General features: G+C 37.0%; 1 protein-coding gene across 1 annotated transcript in view; it reads right to left on the bottom strand.

Annotated features, from left to right (window-relative positions):
• Positions 1-26,606, bottom strand: part of PPFIA2 (PTPRF interacting protein alpha 2) — a gene marked incomplete at its 5' end in the record, with an annotated part of 237,474 nt that overhangs the window by 2,540 nt on the left and 208,328 nt on the right. Inside the window, 10 exons of the mRNA XM_083365122.1 lie at positions 669-760; positions 7,097-7,256; positions 8,635-8,703; positions 8,798-8,973; positions 9,620-9,717; positions 9,986-10,161; positions 11,582-11,611; positions 12,439-12,501; positions 14,047-14,247; positions 15,428-15,509. Of these exons, the coding sequence (XP_083221248.1) occupies positions 702-760; positions 7,097-7,256; positions 8,635-8,703; positions 8,798-8,973; positions 9,620-9,717; positions 9,986-10,161; positions 11,582-11,611; positions 12,439-12,501; positions 14,047-14,247; positions 15,428-15,509 (1,114 nt within the window). The 3' untranslated portion in view covers positions 669-701. The remainder of the gene's footprint in view (positions 1-668; positions 761-7,096; positions 7,257-8,634; positions 8,704-8,797; positions 8,974-9,619; positions 9,718-9,985; positions 10,162-11,581; positions 11,612-12,438; positions 12,502-14,046; positions 14,248-15,427; positions 15,510-26,606) is intronic.

Here is a 26,606-nt window from a genome sequence, read left to right on the forward strand (position 1 = left end):
TACTCAGGTAACATTATCAGTATGAGTGTGGGGTCTGCTCTGTGTGTGTTTGGGTATGTAGAAACTTACTCTGCCAGTTTGGGTGGGGTTATAGTTTCCTCTATTGGAACAATAGTTTGTTTTCCCAATTTGACCATCAAACAACAGTGGTATATCAGAAAACAAATTAGAATTGTCTGTTACTTTCTGAAGAAATGCAAACAGGATTTATTATTGGGTCCAGAGGTAGCATCAGAAATTTAGCTCTTAGAACATGACTGAAACTGGTCCTTCCCCTCCACCTTCCATTCAATCATGTTCCATTCTCTGTGGCTCAAGAACATGGCTGAAACTGCTCTAAAATGTTGCAAATTTTGTATATCATTCTAACTATATGCAGTAATGCTTTGGAGGTTAGCATGAAAAAAACAACTACAACAAAAACTAGTATCCAAGCTATATCTTAAGGAAATTAAGGCTGTAGAGCCCATCTAGGATATGAGATATCAAAAAAAAAAATCTTGGCATGGAGGGATAGTTTATCATATGTATCTTGTCCATCGCAACTAGAAATGTTACAGCCCAGGTCATTGCCAGCATTGCTGAAATGCACAAGCCTCCAGCAGAAGCCCAAAGCATCTTTTCCATAAAGAATGCAGCCTTTCATGTATGTTTGAATGAATACTTACTTCAGTTCGGAGCTCTTTTTCATGCTAGGTATATCAACATGAATATGTGCGAACTGTAGAACTGTCTAACCTCTGCAGCCGAGCTGAAGCAACTGCAATTAAAAACTCAATAATATTAATAATATTAAGAGACTTGAAAGAAGGTGAAAAACATTAATAGAGATTTTCTAATATAATAAGTAGCTGGGAGTTATTTTATTTTACCATTAAGCTTATTTAGTTCCAATTGTTTAGTTTTTTCTTTTAGCCCTTTGCCTAAAATGATGTTATTTCATCATAAATATTAACAAACGTAAGCATTTTCCTCCACGTTATATAAAATCAAGACCAGACAATATATTTTTTTTATTGAAAAGTTTTAAAAATACAGTTTTCCTTTAAAAAAACCCCTTCCCCCTCCCTCCTCCCCTCCCTACCTCCCCCCTTCCCCCCCCTCCCCCCCTCCCTCCTCCCCCCCACCTCCCCCCCACCCCCCTCCCCCCCCCGGACTTCCCAGAGCTAAATACAAGGTATATATATATAAAAAAGCAATCATAAACAACCATATACTAACAACTATAAATTCTAAAATCCATCACTCTCTAACTTATATAGGAACAAACAAAACTTAGCATTATTAAATATATATAGAAGACAAAATAAAAAAAGAAAAAAGAAAACGAAAGAAGACTTATTCAAATGCTAGATAAAACTTCTTGACCCTATACTTATTCTGGATAAACTCAATCCATTTTCTCCATTCCATAATATAATGTTCTTGCGAGTAATCTTTCAAATAGGCCGAAATCTTCGCCATCTCTGCCAAGTCGGAAACCTTTAAAATCCACTCTTGTATAGTCGGCAGTTCCTCTTTCTTCCAATATTGACCTATCAAAAGTCTTGCTGCCGTAACTAAATTCAACATCAACTTAGAGTCCACAACTGTAGCGTCAACAATTATTCCCAACAAAAAAAATTGCGGACAAAACTTTATCCTCTGTTTAAAAATCTTCTGCATGTTCCACCAGACTTTTATCCAAAAAGCCTTGACCTTTTTACATGTCCACCATATGTGAAAATATGTTGCCTCTTCATCACCACACCTCCAACATTTAGGCTGATAATTCGGATACATACTTGCAAGCTTTTTAGGATCTAGATGCCATCTATAAAACATTTTGTAAAAGTTCTCTCTTAGACTTTGAGCTTGAGTGAATTTTACATTCCTCACCCAGATCTTTTCCCACGTGTCCATTGTAATAACTTCCTGAATATTTTGGGCCCATTTTATCATACAATCCTTAACAAGCTCTGTTTCTGAATCGATCTCTATCAATGCAAGATATATCCGTTTAATATGTGCTGGTCCTTGATTTCTAATTTGCTTTATCAAATTTTCATCAGTCGTTGCAAATCCATTTTTTTGGTCTTCTTTCCACCTGGCCTGCAACTGAATATATTGAAACCAAGTCTGAACAACCTTCTCTTCTCGCAAGAAACTATATGATTTCAAGCACCAAATATTCCTTTCCAAACTTAAAATTTCCTTGTAAGTAGTCTCATCATGTTTGAAACCAGCATGTATATTTTCTATTGCGTGTTTTGGGATTGCCCACAATGGTATCTTGCTGCTTAACTTATGTCTATACTTCTTCCAAACTCTCAGCAATGCCTGTCTTAAAATATGCATCCTAAACACAGTATCTACCTTCTTATCATACAACAAATATGCATGCCAGCCAAACAACAGATCATGGCCCTCAAGATTTAATAACCTCGATTGTGTCAAATTAATCCAATCACTTATTCCTACTAGTGCAGCAGCTTCATAATATAATTTAAAATTAGGCATTTTAAGGCCACCTCTCTCACGAGTATCCTGCATAATCTTAAGTTTAACTCGTGGCTTTTTCCCTGCCCACACAAATTTATTGATACCACGCTGCCATTCCTCCAAATTAGAGTCTTTCTTAAGAATCGGTATCATTTGAAATAAGAATAAAAATTTGGGCAGGACATTCATTTTCACTGCTGCAATCCGTCCCAACAAAGACAATTGCAATTTTTCCCAACTCTCCAGTTCTTTTTGAATTTTCCCCCATAACTTTTCATAATTATTTTTATATAGCTTTGTATTAGAGGGCGACAAAATCACCCCCAAATATTTAACCCTTTTAACAATCTCAAATCCAGTTAATCCTTCTAGGAGAGCCTTCTGCGAAACTGTCATATTTCTAGCCAAAATTTTAGTTTTCTGTATATTTACTTTAAATCCAGAAACCTTCCCATATTGTGTTATTATCTCCATCAGGTCCACAACAGAGTTCTCTGGCTGGGTCACTGTAACAACCAGATCATCTGCAAATGCTCTCAATCTGTAATCCTGATCTCCAACTTGTATCCCCTTAATTTTTTCCGAATTCCGAATCTTAACCAATAATATCTCTAATGTTAATATAAATAACAAGGGCGATAGCGGACACCCTTGCCTTGTGCCCTTCTCAATATTACATACTGTTGTCAAACTATTGTTAACTATAATTCGGGCAGTTTGTTTTTGGTATAATGCCCTAATCGGTTGTAAAAATTTTTCCCCAAAATCCATTTTGTCTAAAACTTTCAACAAAAATTGCCAGTTCAATTGATCAAAAGCCTTTTCAGCATCTAAAAAGATTAGCGCAGCAGAGATCTGGTTGTGCCTTTCCAAAAACTCTAACACATCAACTATATGTCTCACATTAGTTTTCATTTGTCTTCCACTAATAAACCCCGTTTGGTCCCCATGAATCACCTGTTGCAGAACCCTCATCAGTCTATTAGCCAAAACCTTAGCAAATATCTTATAATCTGTATTTAAAAGCGATATCGGTCTGTAATTTTTAACTAAAGTAGCATCCTGGTCTTCCTTCGGAATCAAAGAGATAAAAGCTGTTCTCCAAGACGGGGGCACCTTTCCCCCCCTCTGGATTGTCTGGAACAGTTCCTTTAACGGTTTTATCATCTCTAATTGTAAGTTTTTATAATAGGCCGCAGTCAAGCCATCAGTGCCTGGTGCTTTATCCACCTTCAGTTCCTTAATAGCTATAAAAATTTCTTCTTCTGTAATCAGCTGGTTAATCCCCTCTTTTTGTACTTGCGTAAGAACCGGGATGCTAGCCTTCTCCAAATACGTATCAATATCTTTTGCATTAATGTCCTCTTTAGTATATAATTTCGAATAAAAATCCACAAAGGCATCCTTAATAAGATTCTGTTGATACACCAGACAATATATTTTGAATGGAAGGCAGGTAGAATATATTTGTTCCACTTCAGATATTTATCTGTAGGCTAAATGTGCAAATAGAGTTTATGTACATATGTCCAAATTACATAGTCCATATATAAATTAACTCCGAACTTGAATATGTAATCAGAATTTGTATGCTTAGTGTGACCTGCAGACATCCAGTGGAGCTGGAGACAGGGAAAAATGTCCATCTGGGTTGGGTGGGGTCAGTTGGGATTTCCAATAATGCATTAATCCAATAATGAAACAAATCCAGCATTGGATAAATTGCTTTGAGAAATAGCAATTAATAATATTTAATCAGCAACTGAAAGACTTAATTTTGGTCAAGTGTCTTGAAAGGGAGGGTGCTGTGTATTGGAGTGTGTATTATATTAAGCAATAGCTTAACAGATGACAGCTAGAAGGGGCTGTACATAACTGCTGCTAGGCGTGGCTCAGTTTTCGGCAGGAAAGCCTAGTTAAATTGATTGGCTGTCAGCTCAGCAGCCAGAGTATATAAAGGGCACAGGCAGCCCATTCTGTTGCTGGTTCTTCTCTACAAATAAAGAGCTGAATTCACTGCCTGGCATCGTCTTGTTTGTGTTAACCCACTACACTTCACTGGCGACGAGGGTGGGAGCCCCTTCACAGGTTGAGGGATAAGCAGGCAGTGTGGAACTGGACCCCTATACATGAAAATAGTTTCAGGAGTTTAAAGAAACTGTTGTCCAGCGATTCAACTGTGACTCACTTTATGGAATCTAAGCCCATTTGCATAGCATGTGATGCTTCCCCATATGGAGTGGGGGCAGTTCTGAGTCATTTGGAAGGGGATGGGGTCCAAAGACCCATTGCCTACTACTCCAGGACACTGTCAGGGGCTGAAAGGAATTATGCTCAAATTGATAAAGAGGCCTTGGCAATAGTGGCTGGGGTTAAAAAGTTTCATGATTACCTCTACGGCCGAGAATTCACAATATTCACAGATCACAAGCCACTACTGGGGTTGTTCACATCAGATAGGCAAACTCCCCAGATCTTATCCCCAAGAATGCTCAGGTGGTCCATTTTCCTATCGGCCTATAACTGTAAACTGGTGTACAGGCCAGGGAAGGAGATGGGTCACACTGATGGACTAAGTAGGTTGCCACTAACGCAAGCAGCTCAACTACTGACCATTCAGGACCTGCCAGAATGCCCACTCAAAGCAAAGGATATTGCTGCTGAGACAGTGGCAGACAAGGTCCTGAGCAGAGTTTTAACATGGGTAGCAACTGGGTGGCAGGAGAAAAGCCCAGGGCCAGAATTCCAGGCGTATGTTATTTGCAGGCATGAGATGTCCATGCACAAGGGTTGCGTATTGTGGGGCAGCCAAGTGGTAATTCCAGAAAAGCTAAGGAACAGAGTCATCCAGTCTCTACATGAGGGGCATCCAGGAATAGTAAGGATGAAGGCACTAGCCAGAAGCTACCTGTAGTGGCCAGCCCTAGATAAGGCCATAGAGGAGCAAGTAAAAGGGTGCTATGTGTTTCAAAGGTCCAGACCTGAGATGCCACATGCGGTTGTTCACAAGTGGGAGGCCACCCCCCCCATGGTCCCGCGTCCACATTGACTACGCAGGGCCATTCCAGGGACAGTTGTTTTTAGTGGTCGTAGATAGTCATTCCAAGTGGTTGGAGGTAGTTCCAGTAACTAGCATGACCACAGCAAGGACAATCCAAGCACTCAGGGGACTTTTTGCCACACATGGCCTCCCGGATGTGTTAGTATCGTATAATGGCTCTCAGTTCACCTCTGAATTCCAGGCTTTCACGAGGAGCTACGCAATTAGACACGTCACATCAGCACCCTTCCACCCGGCCACCAATGGATTGGCAGAACGCATGGTGCGCACAACCAAAGATGAATTAAAACAAATTATCAGTGGCTACTGGCACCAAAGGTTAGCCCAATTCCTACTTAACCAACACACCACACCATGCACGGCTACCGGAAAGAGCCCAGCGGAACTTCGTTGGGGCAGAAGGCTTATCACCAAGCTAGACAGACTGCACCCCGAGTGGCTGCGGAGTCCGATCCATCCAAGCCCCCTAGGGAACTACACACAGGCAACTTGGTATGGGCAAGGAACTATGGGCCTGGACATGTATGGATCCCGGGGGTGGTGGTTGACAGAACGGGGCCGTTGTCTTACATTATAGGGGTGGAGGGGGATCGACAAATAAGAAGACACATTGATCAGATCAGGTCACGAGTTTCTGAAAGACTGCCAGCCAGCAACCAACATGAGGGACACTTGTCAGTACCACCCACAATTCCATATGATCACCAGCCGAACGCAAGGGGGGGACTGGATCTATGGCCAGAAAGTACTGTTCAACCTGAGCAACAACAGGCACAGGGAGCTCACAATGAGCTGGGAACTGGGGGTGGTTCAATGGGTAAGGACAGAGCAGAGGCACCCACTGACTCATCAGCTCAGGACAGGGGTGAGCCTCTGAGAAGATCTGCTAGGAATCACAGGCTACCGGCTTACCTCAAAGACTATGTGCAACCATAAGAACCAACCTATTGTCCAGAAAAAATGTATATATAGTATTATATTGCTGTATTGTTCATTCTTAAGAGGGAAGGGATGCTGTGTATTGGAGTGTGTATTGTATTAAGCAATAGCTTAACAGATGACAGCTAGAAGGGGCTGTACATAACTGCTGCTAGGCGTGGCTCAGTTTTCGGCGGGAAAGCCTAGTTAAATTGATTGGCTGTCAGCTCAGCAGACAGAGTATGTAAAGGACAGGCAGCCCATTCTGTTGCTGGTTCTTCTCTACAAATAAAAAGCTGAATTCACTGCCTGGCGTCGTCTTGTGTGTGTTAACCCACTACACTTCAGAGATCTATATTGTTTTCTCGTATTCTCAAATATCTTGCATGCTTTCTTAATAATGGACATCGCTAATAATCAAACACTTTACAAACAAAATGTTAATAGTTTAAAACATTATTTGAAAAGTTTACTCCAATCTCATTGCCTTTTTCCTGCATCTCGAAGATATATTTCTTATACTCTCTATTAGCTGTGAAATAGATGTAACTGATTTGAATATTTTACATTAAGTGTAACTAACAGCTATGCAAAGTTGGAACGTTCATTTTGAAAGTAGGTGTTAAACTGGCTTACCATCAGTTGCCATTTTTCGTGACTGTCCTGATGTTGTAGTTAACCTAAACCCAGCTGGCAGCGTTTCTGAAGAGCCAGGCATCATGCTGATTCCATGAACTTCACGTGGAGGAAATTGTCTTCTCCAGGAAGAGCCACGCCTATAATTCTTGTCATCGCTCTGCAACAAACAATATTGAATTTTAGTAAACCTAAAATATTTCCCTTGGAGTAGCTGTCATTCTTAGTTTTTGAAATAGATTAAAGTTAAAGTAAAGGTAAAGTTTCCCCCGCACATGCGTGCTAGTCGTTTCCGACTCTAGGGGCCGGTGCTCATCTCCGTTTCAAAGCCGAAGAGCCAGCGCTTGTCCGAGGACGTCTCCGTGGTCATGTGGCCAGCATGACTAGAAGCCAAAGGCGCACGGAACACTGTTACCTTCCCACCGGAGTGGTCCCTATTTTTCTACTTGCATTTTTACTTGCTTTCGAACTGCTAGGTTGGCAGAAGCTGGGACGAGTAACAGGCGCTCACTCTGTTACGCGGCACTCGGGATTCGACCCACCAAACTGCCGACCTTCTGATCGACAAGCTCAGCGTCCTAACCCACTGAGCCACCGCGTCCCTTGAAATAGATTACTGCCTATTAAAAAAGTTTTTTGCAATAATATATCCTATGGAAAACTTTATCTGGTTCTAAAGTGGCCCATGTTGGCCTTTGCATCCTTTTTGAAAACAGGTTAACAATACATCCACCCGTTACATTTGTAATGATATAGCCAGAGTACACTGGCAATTACAAAAGCTTCAGAATATAACAAAAGGTATGACAAAAAATATTTAATGATTAAATGGTTTTCATTTGATTTAGCAGTTGTGACTAGGAGGGCCTTTGCACAGCTTTGTGCACCATATGAGATTAGGAGGCTATGCTCATAGTTACCTATGCCCTAGTCATCTCCATATGGGACTGCCCAACTAATGCAAATGCAGTGGTGCAGGCAAGTTACATGTGCTCCCAAAACAGCACATCATACTTCTGTTTCATGAGCTGCATTGACTGCCAGTTTGCTTCTGGATTTAATTCAAGGTGCTGGTTTTAACTACTATTGTAGGTTCATAATGAAAATTATGTGACTAAAAAAACTTAATAGTATATCCTATCACTAATTGCAGCTTTATGCATTAACATGCATATTAGCAGTTAGGGCTATTTCTGCAAAAATATGCATTAAATATCATAAGTTTTTATCCTGCCAAAGAACTACAGGAATTCAGCATAGATGAGCTATTGACTTGTTTTCTCATTGGATACATAACTTATTCTGAATTAATTCGACTACATCCTTTTTTTCTAATAAAGTCAGCATAGTCATAATATCTAATTCCTTCCTTTCTCTATTTTGTCATCTTATGTATTTGCAATTATATTTGCAATGATAATAATGCTCAACAATCTATTTTAAGGTATTTATTTCCTTTTCATATATTTTATAGAAAGAACAAATATCTATTGTTCTCTGTTATTCATAGTTCATTATATAAAAATAAGACTACTTACTTCATCAAGGCGTCTGTCTGTTCCTAGTGCCAATAAATTGTTGTATTCTCTCTCAAGAATCTGCCGTGCCTATGGTTAAACAAATCACCCAATAGAATAATGTAAAAAAAATACTTCAAATCCTATGGAAATTGAACGGATTTTAAATAGTTAATTTATGTACCTGGGTATTCTGTGTTGGAATCTGCAACAATAAGGCTAAACTGCTATAATCAAAGTTATCATCTAAGGCTATGAGTGACCCATGCACACCACTTTCTAACACATTGTTTGCATAATCTCGTAATCCAATTGCTTGTATCCAGCGTATAACTCTGTCATTGCTCCACACCAACACATCTGTAAAAAAGGCAAAAAGGCAAGTTTTGGTAATAACTAATTTTTAAAAACATAATAAAAGATCTGAGCTACCCCTAACATAGCTATTTAAATTATACTGTATTCCAATGATACTGCTAGACCTGTTCTAAGCAATTTTTCCATGAAATAGATACATGAAATTTCTATAGACAAATTCATATGATGTAGCAAGAAACATTTATGTTGATATTCTCTAGTAATGTAACTGAAAAATACTTTAGTTACAAATCTAATTAATTATGAAGCTAGATGCTATTTTTTAATGTTTTCCCCTTTATATTGTCAAACATGAAGGATCACAATGATGAGCTTACTCTAATAATGCACATAGACACGAAAACCCTATTCAGTGTTAATGTATCTCTAGATTAACAATGTTAGCTGTGTAATGTAATGCCATCTATTAATAGTTTTCTATTACAGATTGATATCTATTAACCTAATAGATGGATACTATTTCTTGCAAACAAACCTGTTACTACATAGTTATTGCTTAAGTTACCGTTTCGAGATGATGATTTGCATTTATCTGCACATCAATGTACTTTTATGAGAATGTTTCTGTTTAGAATATTTTATAGAATAAGCCTTGAGAAAAACCTATTTTATGTTAGTAAAGCATTACCTTTTATTTCATGCTGACTTGCTTCTCTTCTCCTTTCTAATTCTTTTCTATCATAATTCAGTTTCTTTAAACACATAATTCCATATTGCAGGCTTGTTCTGTTATTAAAAAAATAACATAACATAAGGCAATTGGAAAGTCTTATTATTGAAAATTCTTACTCAGTTTCATAAATACTGGAACCATTTTGTGGCAAATAATTAGGAGTGAGAGAAGAAAGAAGAAATCAAGATAATATGTTGACTATTAGGGTGCTTGATTATGTTTCTATTTTCTCATATAAAAATGTAACATTCATTTAGGAGTTGTACAGACCTCTGTGAGTGAAGATTATTCACATCTGTTATTAAAAATGTCATAACTTACCGATGAAAACTATCCACCATTTTTAAATGTACACGAAGATCTTTTTTTGTTAGATGATCTAACATCCTTGCATCCACCAAACATTCCATGAAGTAACTTCGGTACTGTGGTAACCCTAGACTGGGAAGCCATTCATTACCAATCCATTCATGGTTCATATCACCATAAGCCAGGGTCTATGGAGGAAAAATAAGGAAACATAACGTTTACCTTATTACCACACCAAATACACACACACACACACACACACACACACATAAAAAAGGTGCTTCAGTTCTTGGATGAGAAATGTTTTCAAAGAAAAGAAACCTAGATTTGGAATGTCTGTGGAGATTTTCAATCAATTCCTGAATGACTCTAAGTAGCTTACAATTTAAAAAACAAGAATAGCAAAGCAAGAATCTGCCAAATCTTACATCTACCCCAAAGTTCAGGAGAATAATTTTTAAAATTCCTAGCCAATTTAGAAGGCATCAGGTTAAAGAAGAGCATTGTAGGTGAACAACTTTAATTACATGGCATTCCTACTCCAATATGTCGCCAGGTAACAGCATCTAGTCAACTTTGGCAGATCTGAGAAACAAAGTGGGGTTGGCCTTAGTAAATACCTGGATGGGGGTTGGCTAGGAATTGAAAAATCATAAGCATTTTGGAATAAGCAAAGGCAACCTACTTCTGCAATACCACAAAGAATACTGTATGGATGCCATGCAACAAGGAATAGAAGGAAACAAACAGGAAACCTATCCACAAAAAGTGATTCTGGATATCGAAAGAAAAAGATAGTTCACATCATCTGTTTAGGGACATGTATTTCTGCCAAAATGAAGCTGTTCATGCAAGCAGTATAGAGGTAAGATGTATTAGCTGTATTCATTTACAGTATAATGCTAAAAGCAAACTTAAAAGGGTGCATTTTTGTGGTGGTTGGTTTATTTCATAGTTATGGAATCATTGGTGAAATAACTAGTATAATTAGCACAAGCATTACTTAGCATAATTATGTTGCAAGGTATTGTTAAAGCACTTATGCAAAGAACTGCATAAATGGAAACCAAGGTATTGAATGTGACACTCATGTGAAAAAGGGGTTTTCACCCGGGTAAAAATTTTGTGCTAGCTTTGGGATTATAGCACACAATTCAATGACTTGTATCTCAACCCAGTAAAATTATCTTCATAGGTATTAAATAGGTATTAAAATATTTATATTAATACAAAAACAATTTTGTCAAGCTGCAACAGAATACTGATTGAGTTGACCTTGAAGCTGGTGTAATATGTAAACTTTCCACTTTCCAATTTATAGACATATAGATCCTTTTAGTATATGGCCATTTAGAAAAACAAGGGAAAGGAATTTTGTAGTAGAACTGTGCCAATCCATCACCTAACTTCTCATCTTCAGCTACCAAACTTCTCTGCTTAAAACTAGATTAAAGTGAAAAGCACCACATTGGTGAATTCCCCCATCTTGACTACTGCTTGTCTACAGTTTAAGCAATGTGCTCTCTTCTATACAAGGGCTGATCGCTCCTACTTCCAGAAAATGAACTATTGTTTGCCATGTTAAAAAAAAGAGGAAAAGGGTTTTACCTGAGCCCAGCTGCCTTCCTCACTGTCCTTCTGCAAGTTGAAGAGAGCCATTAGCAATGACAGTTAAGAACAAAAAACAGAATATTTAGAGCAATACAATATATGCTTATAATCCCAGATTCTTTCTTAGGTTGTTATAAAATTTGGTCAGTAAGAGAGGAAAAGAGACAGTAAATAAGCCTCTTGCCAGCCCAGATTTTCAGGATGCCCCAGGCAGAAGAATTACTAGTTGGTGAGTCAGCTGACAATTATGGGCACCGACTGATTAAAGCTTCTGCATCATGCATCTTCCTCTGGGAGGTACTGGTCAAGAGCTTTGACTAGCCAAGAATGGAGAGCAGTGATGCTACTGGCTTTTGAACTGTCTGCAAGCTTTTGTACAGCTTGAACAGGATAGGTGGCCTCAATACATATGCATTGTGGACAATCCCATGGCAATCATCCAAGCCTGTCAGCTGGGCCAGCAAGCTACTGACTGCCATCCCCCAAGATGTCCTAGCCAGACCTCTTCCCTGGTTGCCAAAGGAATGGATTTGGGAAGTGCAGGGTCAGAGCAACTTGTTATGACAGCTTTCTAACCCTGGAGCTTTCTGAACAAGGTGGGACTTGCACATGAACAAATATGCACTAAACAACTGAGCACTGAGTTGATTTCTCAATGCATGTATTTATTTTGATACAAATTATTTTAAGTAGTTTATAATTGTCTACAACGCATTTCAGACATTTCCATAAAATAGCCTACGCATGTGAAGCTTATTGTGTAAAACGAAGACTGTTTTGTAAAGTTATTAGTCTTCCTAAACATTTCCTATGATGACACTGCAATAACAATGACAGGCAATATTAGAACTAACCGTTTTGGTTGGAGCTGCAAGGTTTTCCATTTCTTCATGGGTTACCCAGACGTTTCCTGAGGGCTATTGTCCATGCCCACAGGGTCAGGCAAAATCCATATTAGGTAAGCAGTGTTAAAGAAGAAAGGCAGCAACACTGTAAGTTAACCGCATACAGCATCAAAATGAGCACAACCACATCCTTGTCTCAGATGAGGTGCAGCTAGAAAGCAACGTTAAATAGCTGCTTTCCCCCTGCAATTTGAAAAAAATCCCTCAGTTGAATTATTCTGATATGGAAGGGAGCATCTGCATTCCATTAAACAAATGTGAACAAATAATCCCCACACACTTCTATTACTGTCTTCATAAGCATTATTAATTTAAAGCAGCTTTATCTGATTTCCTCCAGATGCACTGGAACTGTAACGTCTGTCATTTCTATTGAGCATAGCTAATACACCGAAATGTTAAGATTTTGTAATCTCAACAAATCTGGATCTTATCACATTGGAGAATACTGCTTTTATATGGAAATAATAACATTTCACTGAATCCAAGTAAATCGTACATATTTTAAAATACAGAAATTGTTCTAGAAATGTGTAGTCCTGCATATCAGAAAATCATCTGTGAAGTTGATCCAAGAGATACTGAACTTTCAACTGTTGCTACACATGACCTGAAAAGTAGTATAATGAAAGAAATGAGGATTTAAGAAAGAAAAAATACTTTAATGCCAATTGGGCATCATATTGTTTTTAATGGATAAATATATTTGAAGTGATATTAGCCATAATTTTGGAGTATAAAAACCTGGGTGAACCATCTGAAGGATTACAGTTCAATCAGTAATTCTGTATTCTAGATAAAGTACAAAGAAATCTTATTAAATATAAAAAATAATAAGAAATAAATAAGGAACATCTGACCTGAAGTCCTAACCTGGTCTATCAAGCTGGCCTATTTGGCTTCTGCATTTTAAAGTGACCCCTTACTAATTCCCAAATATCCCATGTGATTTTCAGTTTGATGGCTGTAATCCACAAAAGTAAACTAATCAATAGGTCTGGGAGCTTTCACATATTTTCCTTGACAAAGAAAGAAATTGAACAGCTCCAGGAAGTTGAGCTGGGTTTCCACTTATCAGAAAAGCACACAGCAGCTATCTTAGTCCTTGAGGGAAATGCAGAGAAGTGATGGCTCCCTGCTTCAGGGGCGCATTCTCTGCATGAAAGGAAAAGACAGCCTTCTGCTAACACCACAGAAAAACGGATAACATCAAGATGACTTTTTTTGACACAGGCTGATTGTTAGCCCATTTCCCCCATACTCTAATGTTATCTGGTTTATCATCTGAATCTAACTTCTGGACTAGGACTCTTGCACCCTTCTACAAGAGAAGACAGGACCTGCTGAGAAAGGATATATTTATCAATGCTTATCGTACAGAATGGCTAAACGGCTTTTTTCTTCAGAAGTTACTGAATATTTACCGGTTGTTGAAGTACACAAGTAGGAATAAGCTATTATCCTCTTCATTTCTTGGTTGCCCAGAGGCACCTACCAGGACATATACTGGCCTTTGGACAGATCCAGCAGAGTTCATTTTTTTGCTAGGTGACTCACCGTTCTAGAAGTTGGAGGGGCTGATGGGCTTGTGAGTGACACCATCTCTTGGATTGCCAGCCGGAGCTTCAGGCGATGGAGAGGATTGCTGATTCCAATTTCTCTCTGGATTTCAGTATCTGACAACGCAGACATGATGGCACCACTTTTCACATTTGCACGGCAAGCAGCAACATACCATGCAGGCATTCCCAGCCACAGCTGTTGGGGAAGGAGAATCAGTAGTTAGGAGCAATCGGGTTTTTCTTGTTACCAAAAGCTCAGGGCTGAATTAAATTGGAAACTTGCACTGAAATACATATAATAACGATTGGGTAAGCAAATTCAGACTTAGGTATTGTGGTGTAAAAGGCAGTACATCATTCTGACATTAGATTTCTTATAATGTTTTTCTTTCAAAAAAATTTAAACCACCAGATCTTTTTCCTCAAACATGAATAAAATGGTGTCATCCCATAATCCATTGTAATACCTCTTTTAAGCTATTTTTTTCCTTAAAGCTATTTTTTTTCTAAAACAAACAATCTAAATACAATAGTCTAAAAAAATAATCCTGACAAGAATTATGAATGGGTATAAACTAATGCAAAGAAGGTAAAAATTTTAAAAACCTGCATTTCCTGTTGAAACCATCATGAAAAATGCTTGCCTTCTGACTAACTTAATGTGCTTTAATTAATAATTATTCTGATTAAACAGCAAAATTATAATTATCTAGGGATCTACTAATTGGTCACTGAAGCAAAGCTCAAGACCAAGATTATTACTAGAGTTAAAATTAACATTCAAACATAACACACAACATTTATGGCTACAAATGTTTTCTTGTATTAATTTACTTCTGGATTGCAGCTTTTAAATTTATTTTATAATGATATAATTTAAAAAAAAACAAAGAACCTGTTTCTGGATTCTATGTAGGTTTTCTTTATAAATGCTATGTATTTTTCTGTCTCGTATATGACCTTATTTCACATACGTCACATGATGAGCATTAGAACCTATTTAAACTATTTTAAAGTTCCCACTTCCTTAAGAATATTTTTTTCCTTCTCTCTCAGATTATAAAAATATAATTTACATTTCAATTTCCAAAGTATGAATAGACCTTTGCTTGTATCTTTCCTACAGATTTTGGCTGAATTATACTGAACTTTTTTTAAAAATTGGGTCATTTTTAAATTAAAGTTCTAGTATGATATGTCTTGTGAAACATTTTTTTTAAAGAATGAACTGCTTATAGACATTGTTTCAAGAGGGAAATAAGAATAACAGTTGTAACAGGGTCTTTATTTCTGTTTTCAACCTAAACTATAAACTGCTAATGAAGAAGGTAAAATCAGGTATACTAATGCTTTTAGAAGGTTCTCCTAAAGCTTACCTCTAACCAGGCAACTACCGTTGGCCCATCCCACTGTGCAAAGGGTAATCCCTTCCTCCGAGCTTCCTCCAGAAGTTCATGCCTAAAAGTGCATTAGAAATAGTTAAAGCAGGAGCTAAGACCTAACAACATCACAAATGGAATTAAGAACGTAAAATAAACTTGTAATGCACCAAGTCACTGATAATACAGTACATGTTAAAAGTTTTTCACTCATTTGCTATACTCTTTGAACTTTAGAAAGCACCCCTCTTTTTTGTTCCTCACTTTGCAATATTTACCTTTCTTGGAGAAAACATTTCCTTGTTTTCATAGATGCATTTCATCTTGGCATATTAATAATAATAATAATAAACCAATTTTCCTAACGTCATATTCCACCCTTTCACAAACTGGTTTATAAAACTATCATTATTCTATTTTGTTAGAAGCTGTACCTAAGCACCTCTAATCAAAAAGTAGAAAACAATCAGACCTTAATGCAAGAAAATGCCAGTTTGTTTAACCAACAAGACTTTCACAGCTTGTTCAATGTGTGTTAACTAGATTTCCTCATAGTCTGTCTGCAATTGATTTTTCTTTTAAAAGACTGCAGATTTTTGTTAAAGCAAAAGTTTCCTATAGCTTGACAAAAGTATGATTTGTCAAATAGCTTGTAATCTGACAAGGCTGTAAATGCACAAGTGTATTTTCTATACACAGGAGATGTGTAATCTGTGGCCCTCCAAATATTGGTGTACTTTAACTCCAACCAGTTTGCCATGTGCTGAAAGAACTAGGTCTTGTAGATAGGCAACATTTGTAGGGCCTTTAGTTGTTCAACCCTGCTATAAATCTTCCTACTTCTGAAATGGTTTCTGCAGAGATGAAAAATAATATCATCTAGATGGCTCAAGATATTAAACTATAACTTCTGGAGAAGAAATGGTGAACTGAAGATCATAGTATAATGATGATCCAGTGAGTAGACCAACTTGTTGTAATTCCTCTCCTAATAAGGAGAGGACTTGAGATCATCCACAAATACTCCAGATACTGGTGGTTGTTCCTCATAAGGAGACTGCAAAACAACAGTCTGTTGGTTTTAGAGCTATGGGAGATGGGAGAATAATTATTTATTATTTTATTTATTTATTTTAATCCCATTTCTTTCACCGCGGCCTCAAAACACTCCTTTTCCACCTGGCTGACCTGAACTGACAGGGATTTTAATTATGTTTACAATTTTAACTCTAATCTTTAATTTATTTCAATTTTAAATTTTAATTTACTGTACAGAGACCTTTAATTTTTGTTGTTGTTAGCCGCCCTGAGTCCCTCGGGAGATCGGGCGGGATATAAGTCCCATTAATTAATAAATAAATACATAATAAATATCCCGCCCTTCTCCGAAGACTCAGGGCGGCTTACAATCTAAGCACAAATCAATGTGCTTAGCAATAGCCTTCATTCTATGTATATGCCTGCTTATTAGGGCTTTCACCCCCCCCAAGCGGCATTATTACAAAGTCAGCTTATTGCCCCCAACAATCTGGGTCCTCATTTTACCTACCTCAGAAGGATGGAAGGCTGAGTCAACCTTGAGCCTGGTGGGATGGGAACCTGCACTAATTGCAGGCAGCTGGTGTTACTTAAGGAGGCATTAGCCCACTGCTCCACCAAGGCTCTTGCTCAAACCATGATTGGCACCTATAAAAGGACACTGGGTTCGCATATTTTCTTTTCTAATCACTTTCAGAAATTGCTTGTTAATTGCTTTTCAGTTACTGAGAATCTTTACTGAGTCTGAAAAGACGAGGTGAATTTACTTCAATCCTTACTGAAATAAGTTTTAAATATAATAAAAAAAAATTATGTAAAGGGACTAAAGATCAAGATTGTTAAAAGTACAAGGAAGGAATATAAAGATGGTATATTTGATCAAGGTTAAAACACATATGCTGCTCTCTCTGGATATGGACTTTTGCCGAGCAGGATTGAAATGACAAAATTGTATGTTTGTGTTTTAAGAGAAGGTGATTAAGTTGTTAAAATCATTATTACTTGTGATAATGGGGGTATTTGTAATAATGGGGGTCACTTCTTTATATATTTCCTTTTTTTGTTTAATATAGAGGTAATCCTTGACATGATCACAACTAAGCCCAAAATTTCTGTTAATAAGCACAATAGTTACTAAGTGAGTTTTGCCCTATTTTACAACCTTTCTTGCCACTATTGTTAAGTGAAACATTGTTCTTAAGTTAGTAACATGGTGGTTAAGTGACTCTGACTTCCCCGTTGATTTTGCTTGTCAGAAGGTCACAAAAAGTGATCACATGAACCAGGGACGTATCATAAACACATGCCAGTTGCCAAGCGTCCAAATTGCAATCACATGACCATGGGGATGTTGCAACAATTATAAGTGTGAAAAATGGTCATAAGTCACTTTTTCAGTGCTGTTTTAACTTCAAATGGTCACTAAATGAATGGTTGTAAGTTGAGGACTACCTGTACTTATTTTTCCTTTCTATTTTCTTTTCAGAATCTTCTATTTTTCTTTTTATTCTTTTACTTTGCATTAGTTTTTATCAGGGTGATTGTAATTTTTAATAAAATTATCATTAAAAATATATATTCCACTATAATCTTCTGCCAGCTTTCTTTGCAATTGTAAATAACTTACATCCAGGGGTAAATGTTTTGATCCAAGGGCCGTCACAGTTTTCTTTTCTGGGGCAGGGGAATACAGGTCTCAAAGTGTGTGACCTGATCAATGATGTGGGTAGTGTTAGTTTTTTTTTAAAAAAACACAAAACAAAACTATGCAGTGCTTAGGACTTGTACACACATTTTCATATATTTCTCAGACTAATAGGAAACCTACAGTTTTCAACAATCATAGTGAGATTACTCCCTCTTATTGCAACTCTGTAAGATATATTCTAAAGTTCAAGGAGATTAAGGCAGTTTCAGAAAGGAGAAAAATGCATGCACCCCTGGCTGTTATTTGACCTTGTTGAACATTGAGTAGCACAGCACAGGACTAACTCAGTCTTCTAACAGAGATTCTCAAAAGTATCTAATCATATTTGCAAATTGAAATTTATGATTATATTTGAAGGCAGGAAAAGCTTGGAAAAATCTTCCATTATTCCCTTTGGATGGTTAAAAGATAAATGCTGAAAAATTAATTCATCACTTAAGTTTACTTATTATTTAGGTGTTATTTCAATATTTCTGAGTGATATAAAATTAATTCCAAAAAAATTAAAACCAAGCACTATGCATCTGGACCTTCTTACAATATACTTCCTTGACTGTTCCCTCTGTTGGATCAGTCACATTAAAAAATACAGTAATATTCCAAATTATAACAAAAAAGGAATGCTATTATAACTATCCCAAAGAAAATCAAAATCTAAATGCAAGTGTCTCTGGGGAAACTTAATAAATGCAACTTTAGCTGAGAATTGCATTTATAGCATTCTGAGCCCCGAATTCTACATGGCCTTTGCCACCCATAAAACTGGTACGACATGCAGCAGATCCACTATATTTTAATTGATACATACTTCATAATTAATCTTAGCCATTTAGTGGTACAATATATCCATAAATATTTGAAAATTATAAGGTTGATTAGTAATAAGTAGAATCCATTTTATTTTCAAATCCAGATGTTTAAAAATTGGCAGTATTCGTTTGTTTTCCATGGAATGTCAAGCATATTTTCCTGTGATATCAAATGAGAGTGGCATTGTAATTTTATTTTAAGAACTCAAGCCACTTCAGGCATAGATATGACATATGAGCTACTGTAAATATGGAGTTTATGATATTTTTTCTTCTAAATATTATGGGAATGTGGCCTAATTTCTCACACAAAACATTACCGTATATACTTGAGTATAAGCCGACTCGAGTATAAGCCGAGACCCCCAATTTCACCCCCAAAAACTGGGAAAAGTTGTTGACTCGAGTATAAGCCGATCCGCCGTTCTGCATGCCTCGGAGGCTGGATCCGCGCTCTGCAAGCCTCTGCCGCCAGGCAGGTCTCCGTTTTGTTCTGGGACTAGTTCCCTAGCCTTTTGGAGCTTTTGGTGTTCGCCCATCAGCTGTCTACGGGGAGGCAACAAAGCTGCCTCTCTAGGCTTTGAGAAAAGGCCCCTTGCACAAAAGGCAGCTTCAGGACCAGCTTCCAAAAACCCTTTCCTTCCTTAACGCCCTCCCCACCTTCCCCCAGAAAGCCATATTTCTTTTTTTTTATTGAAAATTTTTATTGAAGTTACAATATTATCCCCTCCCCAACCCACCCCAGAACCCCTCCCCCTCCCCCATATTTCTTCAATAACAAAAACATAAAAAGCTGGTTGGGATGTACTCGCTGATTTCCCCCCCCCTTTTTTTTAGATGCTAAAACTAAACTCTCCCTCTGCCTTCCAACCAATATCCCTTTTTAAAATCTTACCTTGGCTCCAGATGGAAGAGTAGAGGAACTAAGCTAGTAAGGAGAGAATTTTTTTCTGCAACTTTTTACTCCTGAAGTAGTAGTAGTAGTAATAGTAGTAGTAGGAATAATAATAATAAATCCCTAAAAGTTGTGCCAGAAAATGGAGGACGCTGGGTCTTTGCAAGTTTTAGCTGTCTGTCAGACTGCCTGAAAAGGGCGGCCTTCAGGCAGCCAGGCGGACAGCTAAAGCTTGCAAAGACCTAAAAGTTGTGCCAGAAAATGGAGGACGCTGGGTCTTTGCAAGTTTTAGCTGTCTGTCAGACTGCCTGAAAAGGGCGGCCTTCAGGCAGCCAGGCGGACAGCTAAAGCTTGCAAAGACCTAAAAGTTGTGCCAGAAAATGGAGGACGCTGGGTCTTTGCAAGTTTTAGCTGTCTGTCAGACTGCCTGAAAAGGGCGGCCTTCAGGCAGCCAGGCGGACAGCTAAAGCTTGCAAAGACCCAGCGTCCTCCATTTTCTGGCATAACCTTCGGAGATTACTTTAAAAAAAAAAAACTTCAGAGGAAAAACAGCTGCAGAAACATTTTGTCTCCTTGCTGGCTTGGTTCATCTACTCTTCAGCCAGGAGGGAGTCCAAGGCCTAGAGAAGGAGAGCTTTGCAGCATCCCTATGGACAGCTGATGGGCAGACAGCTGATTAGCGGAGAAGGCTCTGAAAGTAGCACCAAAGCCTCGGCCGCGCACAAGTCCTCGGTAAGTTTTTTTGTTGACTGGAGTATAAGCCGAAGTGGAATTTTTCAGCCCAAAAAGTGGGCTGAAAAATTCGGCTTATACTCAAGTATATACGGTAACTCATTGAGCTTAATTTATACAATAATATTCATATTTATTTTAGAAAATAGGTTCTAATCCAGTTTGCCAATGATGAAAAGTAGAATCCAACAGGAATATTCCATACTTGTTAAACTAGATCAGCTTTCTCAACTTGGCATTTGTCAGACATACTGAAATATAACTTTCATCCTCCCCAGTCAGCATGGCCGACAACTGTAGTCTAAAACTCTTGGAGGATATTAGATTGGAGAAAGCTGGTCTACATGAAAACTAAATTTCAATGTAGAGCATAGAAGAAAAAAAGAAAAATGAAATTAGTCATCTACACATTCATTTACTTATTAATGAAAGATAGGAATGAAATCAATTGGTAAAACTCAAGTTTAAATAATGATCAATCTTACATATGTTATTGTGTAATTTTATTTTTTAAAATACTTTTGATTCATATGGTGCAGTGCAGTGCAACAAGCTGAATCTATCACTTCTGAATTTTTTAAAAAAACATATACATGTTAGTGCAAATTTATGATAGAATAAAAAATGTAAAAGCAAAACAAAAATAAGTTTAATGATTGTTAGATCTAATGACAGAAAAATTAATATATAATCTATAGCAGGGGTTTCAAACTGCCGGCCCATGGGCCGGACGCGTCGCGACGAAACCACGTCCACCCCATTACCGGCAATGGGGAAAAAGCTCCGATACATCGTGCGATGTCACGTGACGTCGCGAGTTTGACATGTCTGATCTATAGTAACAAAATGTAATATATTTTGAATAAAAGGTCAGCTTTCTAAAATAATACTGTTACTATGTTTTAATAAATAATGAACATTATCACTTTCTTAAATGTCAACTTTATGTAAATACAAAAAGTTTAGAATACAGGGTAATCAGTACTGAACATCCATAAGTAATAAGGCTACTAATATGCCACCATTTTGATGAATTGATCAAGCTACCTAATGCATAAACTCATCTTATTGTAAATGAAAACAATTACAGATACTGGAAACTTAAGGTACATTAAAACTATAATATATGTAGTCCATAACTTATGACTTTAAATGAGTGTGCCCATTATAATTGTAAGTTGTGGCAGTCATAAAGTGGGTCACCAACATGACCAAGCTGATGTTACAAACAGTGTTGCAGTGGTTATTAAGTGAACAAAGCAGTCATAAATTGAACAGTTGGTTGACAAGTGAACCCATTGTTTACTATGGGGTGATTTTGCCAAAAACCGAAGGAAAAGACCGATTTTCACCAAAAAACATGAAAAATTGTAGTCTTGTAATTATGGGATGCTGCAAATGGCCATAGATGTGGGTTACCCAAAATGTGATCATGTGACAGTGGTGAGGCAGCTGTTGGAACTTCACAATTGGGTCATAGGTAGCTCTTGGGGTCTGTTGTAACTTCAAACCATCATTGTCAAGAATTATACACAATATATCTATATCTCTCTATTTGTCTGTCTGGCTCTCTGTATGTGTACACAGTCCCAGTTTAGATATGACAAACCTGCAGGGTGACTTTAGTTCAGTCATTCTCCCTCAGCCCATTCCACCTCACAGGGTTGTCATTGTGATGAAAATAAAAGGAAGAAAGAGTATTATGATGTTCGCCACTTTGAGTTATTTATAAACAAATGAAGGAAGAATAAAAATAACTAAATAAATATTCAATAGTAGCCTTAATAGTAATACCTTTTCTTGAAAAAAATTAAATTAATAAGATTGGGTAAATCTCCAAAACTGATCCTATTTACATTATATTAATTCTTACAAGTAGCTTTGTTTTCCTTCTAGATTTTCCGATTGTTTATAAGATAAAAAAGTGCAGTCCTATGCATATTGGTTAGGAATGAGTCCTGTATTTCACCTAGGTAAGTAAGCTAGTTTTGCATTTTACTGTTTTAGCCAAAATCTCAAGAGCAATAAAACATATTTTAAAATTTGCAAATTAACTGAATTGCTAAGAGATGAAATCAAGAGTGAAAGAAATTAATACAAAATATTGTTGTTCTATATAATGTTCATATAGAACAAGTAAATGAATCAAATGACTGAGTGCAATCTAAGTCATATATAATATTTAGAACATTTTGATAATTTATTTAAGCACATTTAGAATTTCACTCAGTTCATTTAAAAATAAATTGATATATCCATAAATTAAATGCATACTTTGAAAGGGTGTCGAATGTTGCCAATTTAAAATATTTATTTTTTGTTCAATGCTCAGATCATCAATTCAAAATAGTAAAATAAATAAATAAAAATGAAGTAAAGGAGGAAATTTAAACATGGTGCTGAAAATGAATATGATCAGCAACCATTGTGGTTTAACTTACCCTGATGTGCTTTTCATGAGATGGAGAGAGATGGATGGAAAAGAAAAGCACATAAATATTAATGAATATATGTCAATTTATAAAATAAATTATATGACAGAGTAAGAAAATTAAAAAGCAGCATAGCAAATAGGATTAAAATGATTAAAACTCATCTTTCTTTCTTGAAACAGAATACAAGCAGTAATTATTTAAAACAATATATCTCCTTGATAAACAGATACAAATCATCCCAAATTAATTCTGAATTGAAGACAGCAAATGTAGAAAAGAGAAAAATAGTTGCAACAGACAAAGCCTCAGGTCACAATTAAGCATTTGACTTTCCAATAGTTATGATTTGCAACAGTTCTTAAGCCATTTATTTTAAATATTCATCTTTCAACTTGTCATTGATAAAAAATGTTTTGCTTGTACTATACTTGGTCCCAAACATAAGAATGTTTCTTATTTTTATGTATTCACTGCTTTAGAGTGAGAAACAAATCTGTATATAACCTAGGGCAGGGGTAGGCAACCTCAGCTCTTTATGACTCATGGACTTCAACTCCCAGAATTCCTGAGTCAGCAGGAATTCCTGACTCAGGAATTCTGGGAGTTGAAGTCCATGAGTCATAAAAGAGCCAAGGTTGCCTACCCCTGACCTAGGGGAAGGAAGTAGTATTTTGGCAAAATAATAGATGTTACCAGGCTTCTCAACACATCTAAAAAATGTCCTAGTAGACATTTTATGAACCAGCTGTCATTGGCACATTTTTCAATTCCAACTGAGACTTGCAATCACTGCTGGGAATAGTAGTCCTTGCACTGTTAGTAAAAACCACATGTGTCTCCTAGAAAAACAAAGAAGAGATGCAAAACAGATCAGTCTGCTCAGAGGTTTGTGTGCCTGTATCTCTTTGTGTATGGGTGGTGGTGGTGGAGACAGTTATTCTGTTGTGCAGGAAGAGGAAGAAAGTAGGGTGAATTCTTGAATCATTGCAGTTGCTGATTTTTTTTCTTTTGCAAGTAAGGTGCTGCTGGAACAACACCCACGTTTCTTTACCATCAAGTTTATCACAAATTGCAGCACAAATGTATACATTCAATATCCAAGTTGCATTGTCTTTTTACCTTCTTTTAGCTGATTAGAGTGATGTACTCACTTACAGTGTCACCGATTTGTTTTTAATAGCCAGCAAGATTCAGCAGAACCTCATTAGGATAAATTTGATTTGTCCTAATCATATTTACCCCAATTTACAGTAGTGGCCAAAATTGTGGAAACCTTTTGGGAAAAGTGTATTTTTGAGGTTTGATGGCTAATAACACCACTTTTTTTGGAGTACTACCAAAAAATTATATATCAATGGAAAGATAATTTAATCAAGAATGTAATGCAACAAAGTTTGTTCAATTATCTGTACTGTATTCTATGAAAAGTTATAGCCAAATAACCAGAAAAAGGAAGCACAACTTGCTTAGGTTGATAGCAGGTAGCTTTCCTTCATCTGATTGTAGCCAATGAGCATGAATGTTTAGAGAGCCAATCAGGTGTCATCTTGTTTCGGCAATGAGCCAATCAGATCAAAGTAGGATTCAGTTGTTGATGTCATGTATTAAAGCTGAGAGGAGGACATTTATCAGTGTGTTATGTGATAGCTATCAAGTTGGTTGGGTTTTTTTCCCTTTCATTTAGGGAGCTTGTAAAACGTAATAAAATTAAAGTAATGGTGCAAAAAGTTGACTGGTTGCCCAGAAATCGATGTAAAATAGTATTATTAAGTGAACAAGGCTAGAGTTATAAAGAAAGTAGAAGAAAAATTGGTGGAAACTTAACCAAAGGTGGCATTTCTACTGTACACTTTTCCCAAAAGGTTTCCATAATTTTGGCCACTACTATAGTTACAAAACATTTATTTTTCATTCGTATTTTTGTTATAATCAAAATAAAGTAGGTAAGCTAATTTTCTCATGTTTTCTTTCCCCTATCAAATGGGTTAGGGTTACGGTTATTGATCAATGGTTGACCGTTATCTCTGTGAATATATGTATCCATGCTATGATTCACAGTGATACTGCACCAATTACAGTATGTCCCCAGCAGACAAAAGCATTTGTTTAGACATGAAAGATTAATACTAATGGCTGTCAAAAAGAGAGGGGAAAAATATTTTTTTATTTATAAACAGTTGTATGCACATTTATTTGGTTGCTTACTGCTGAAATCACATATCTAAAAAAACTTGGATGGGGGTACTGAAGGAAAGCTGTTTCTTCTTTTTTACAAGTTCTTAGAGGTTGGCTGGAGTGACAGCATTAACTGTTTTCAGTATTACAAATAAATAACTGTGAAGATGATCAACAGTTCAACTTCAAATTGCTGTGAAGGGAATTGGAGGCAGAAAAGTAAAAAGCTCATGTAAAAGTGCCCTTTGGTTTGAGGCCATTATAAAAAAAAACCCTTTTCTACTCATATTAGGATCCTTATTTCTCTTGAGCCCCTTGAAGTCCCCTGAACCACTTTGGCTTGCATACTTTTTTCTTTCCAACCTTTAAAAACCCACTATGTGAAGCTAAGCCAAATAATAATAATAATAATAATAATAATAATAATAATAATAATAATAATAATAATAATAATAATAATTTTCTTTTAAACACCACTACCTTATTTAATAATAATAATAATAATAATAATTTGGAAGGGACCTTGGAGGTCATCTAGTCCAACCCCCTGCTAAGGCAGGAAACCCTATACCATTTCAGACAAATGGCTGTCCAGTCTTCTGGAGGCAGGTTGTTCCACTGATTAATTGTTCTGTCAGGAAATTTCTCCTTAGTTCTAGGTTGCTTCTCTCCTTGACTAGTTTCCATCCATTGCTTCTTGCCTGCCTTCAGGTGCTTGGGAGAATAGCTTGACTCCCTCTTCTTTGTGGCAGCCCCTGAGATATTGGAACACTGCTATCATGTCACCGCTCACCCTTCTCTTCATTAAAGTACTACACATTCCCAATTCCAGCAACCATTCCCTATATGTTTTAGCCTCCAGTCCCGCAATCATCTTTGTTGCTCTTCTCTGTACCCTTTCTAGAGTCTTGACATCTTTTTCACATCGTGGTGACCAAAACTGGATGCAGTATTCCAGGTGTGGCCTTACCAAGGCATTGTAAAGTGGTATTAGTACTTCACGTACATGATTGTTTTATCCTCTTTGGTGCTCAGTGAATTGATGTTTTCCAAATGAATGCACGAGACAAAAAGAAAAAGGTACTGCATGATAACCATAGATTCTCTGGAATAGCATGGTTTAGAATTTTTTTTTGTCTATGCCAACATTTCAAATGATAAACAAACTTCCCTGTCTGGATGGGATAATGGAAACGGATGGCTGGACAAGAAATGCTGCAATGCTGTTTTCGTGCTTTTAGCAGTTTCTAAGTATTACCATACTTGAAGAAGACTCTGACCTGAACACATCTTATTGGGGGGGGAAATATGGGGGAAGGTAAGGCAACATTTGAAACCAAATGTTTCAAAACTTACCCATGTGTTTAGAAAAGCTATATTAGAT

This window comes from Vipera ursinii (genome assembly GCF_947247035.1).
Source record: "Vipera ursinii genome assembly, chromosome: 6".
NCBI lineage: Eukaryota > Metazoa > Chordata > Lepidosauria > Squamata > Viperidae > Vipera > Vipera ursinii.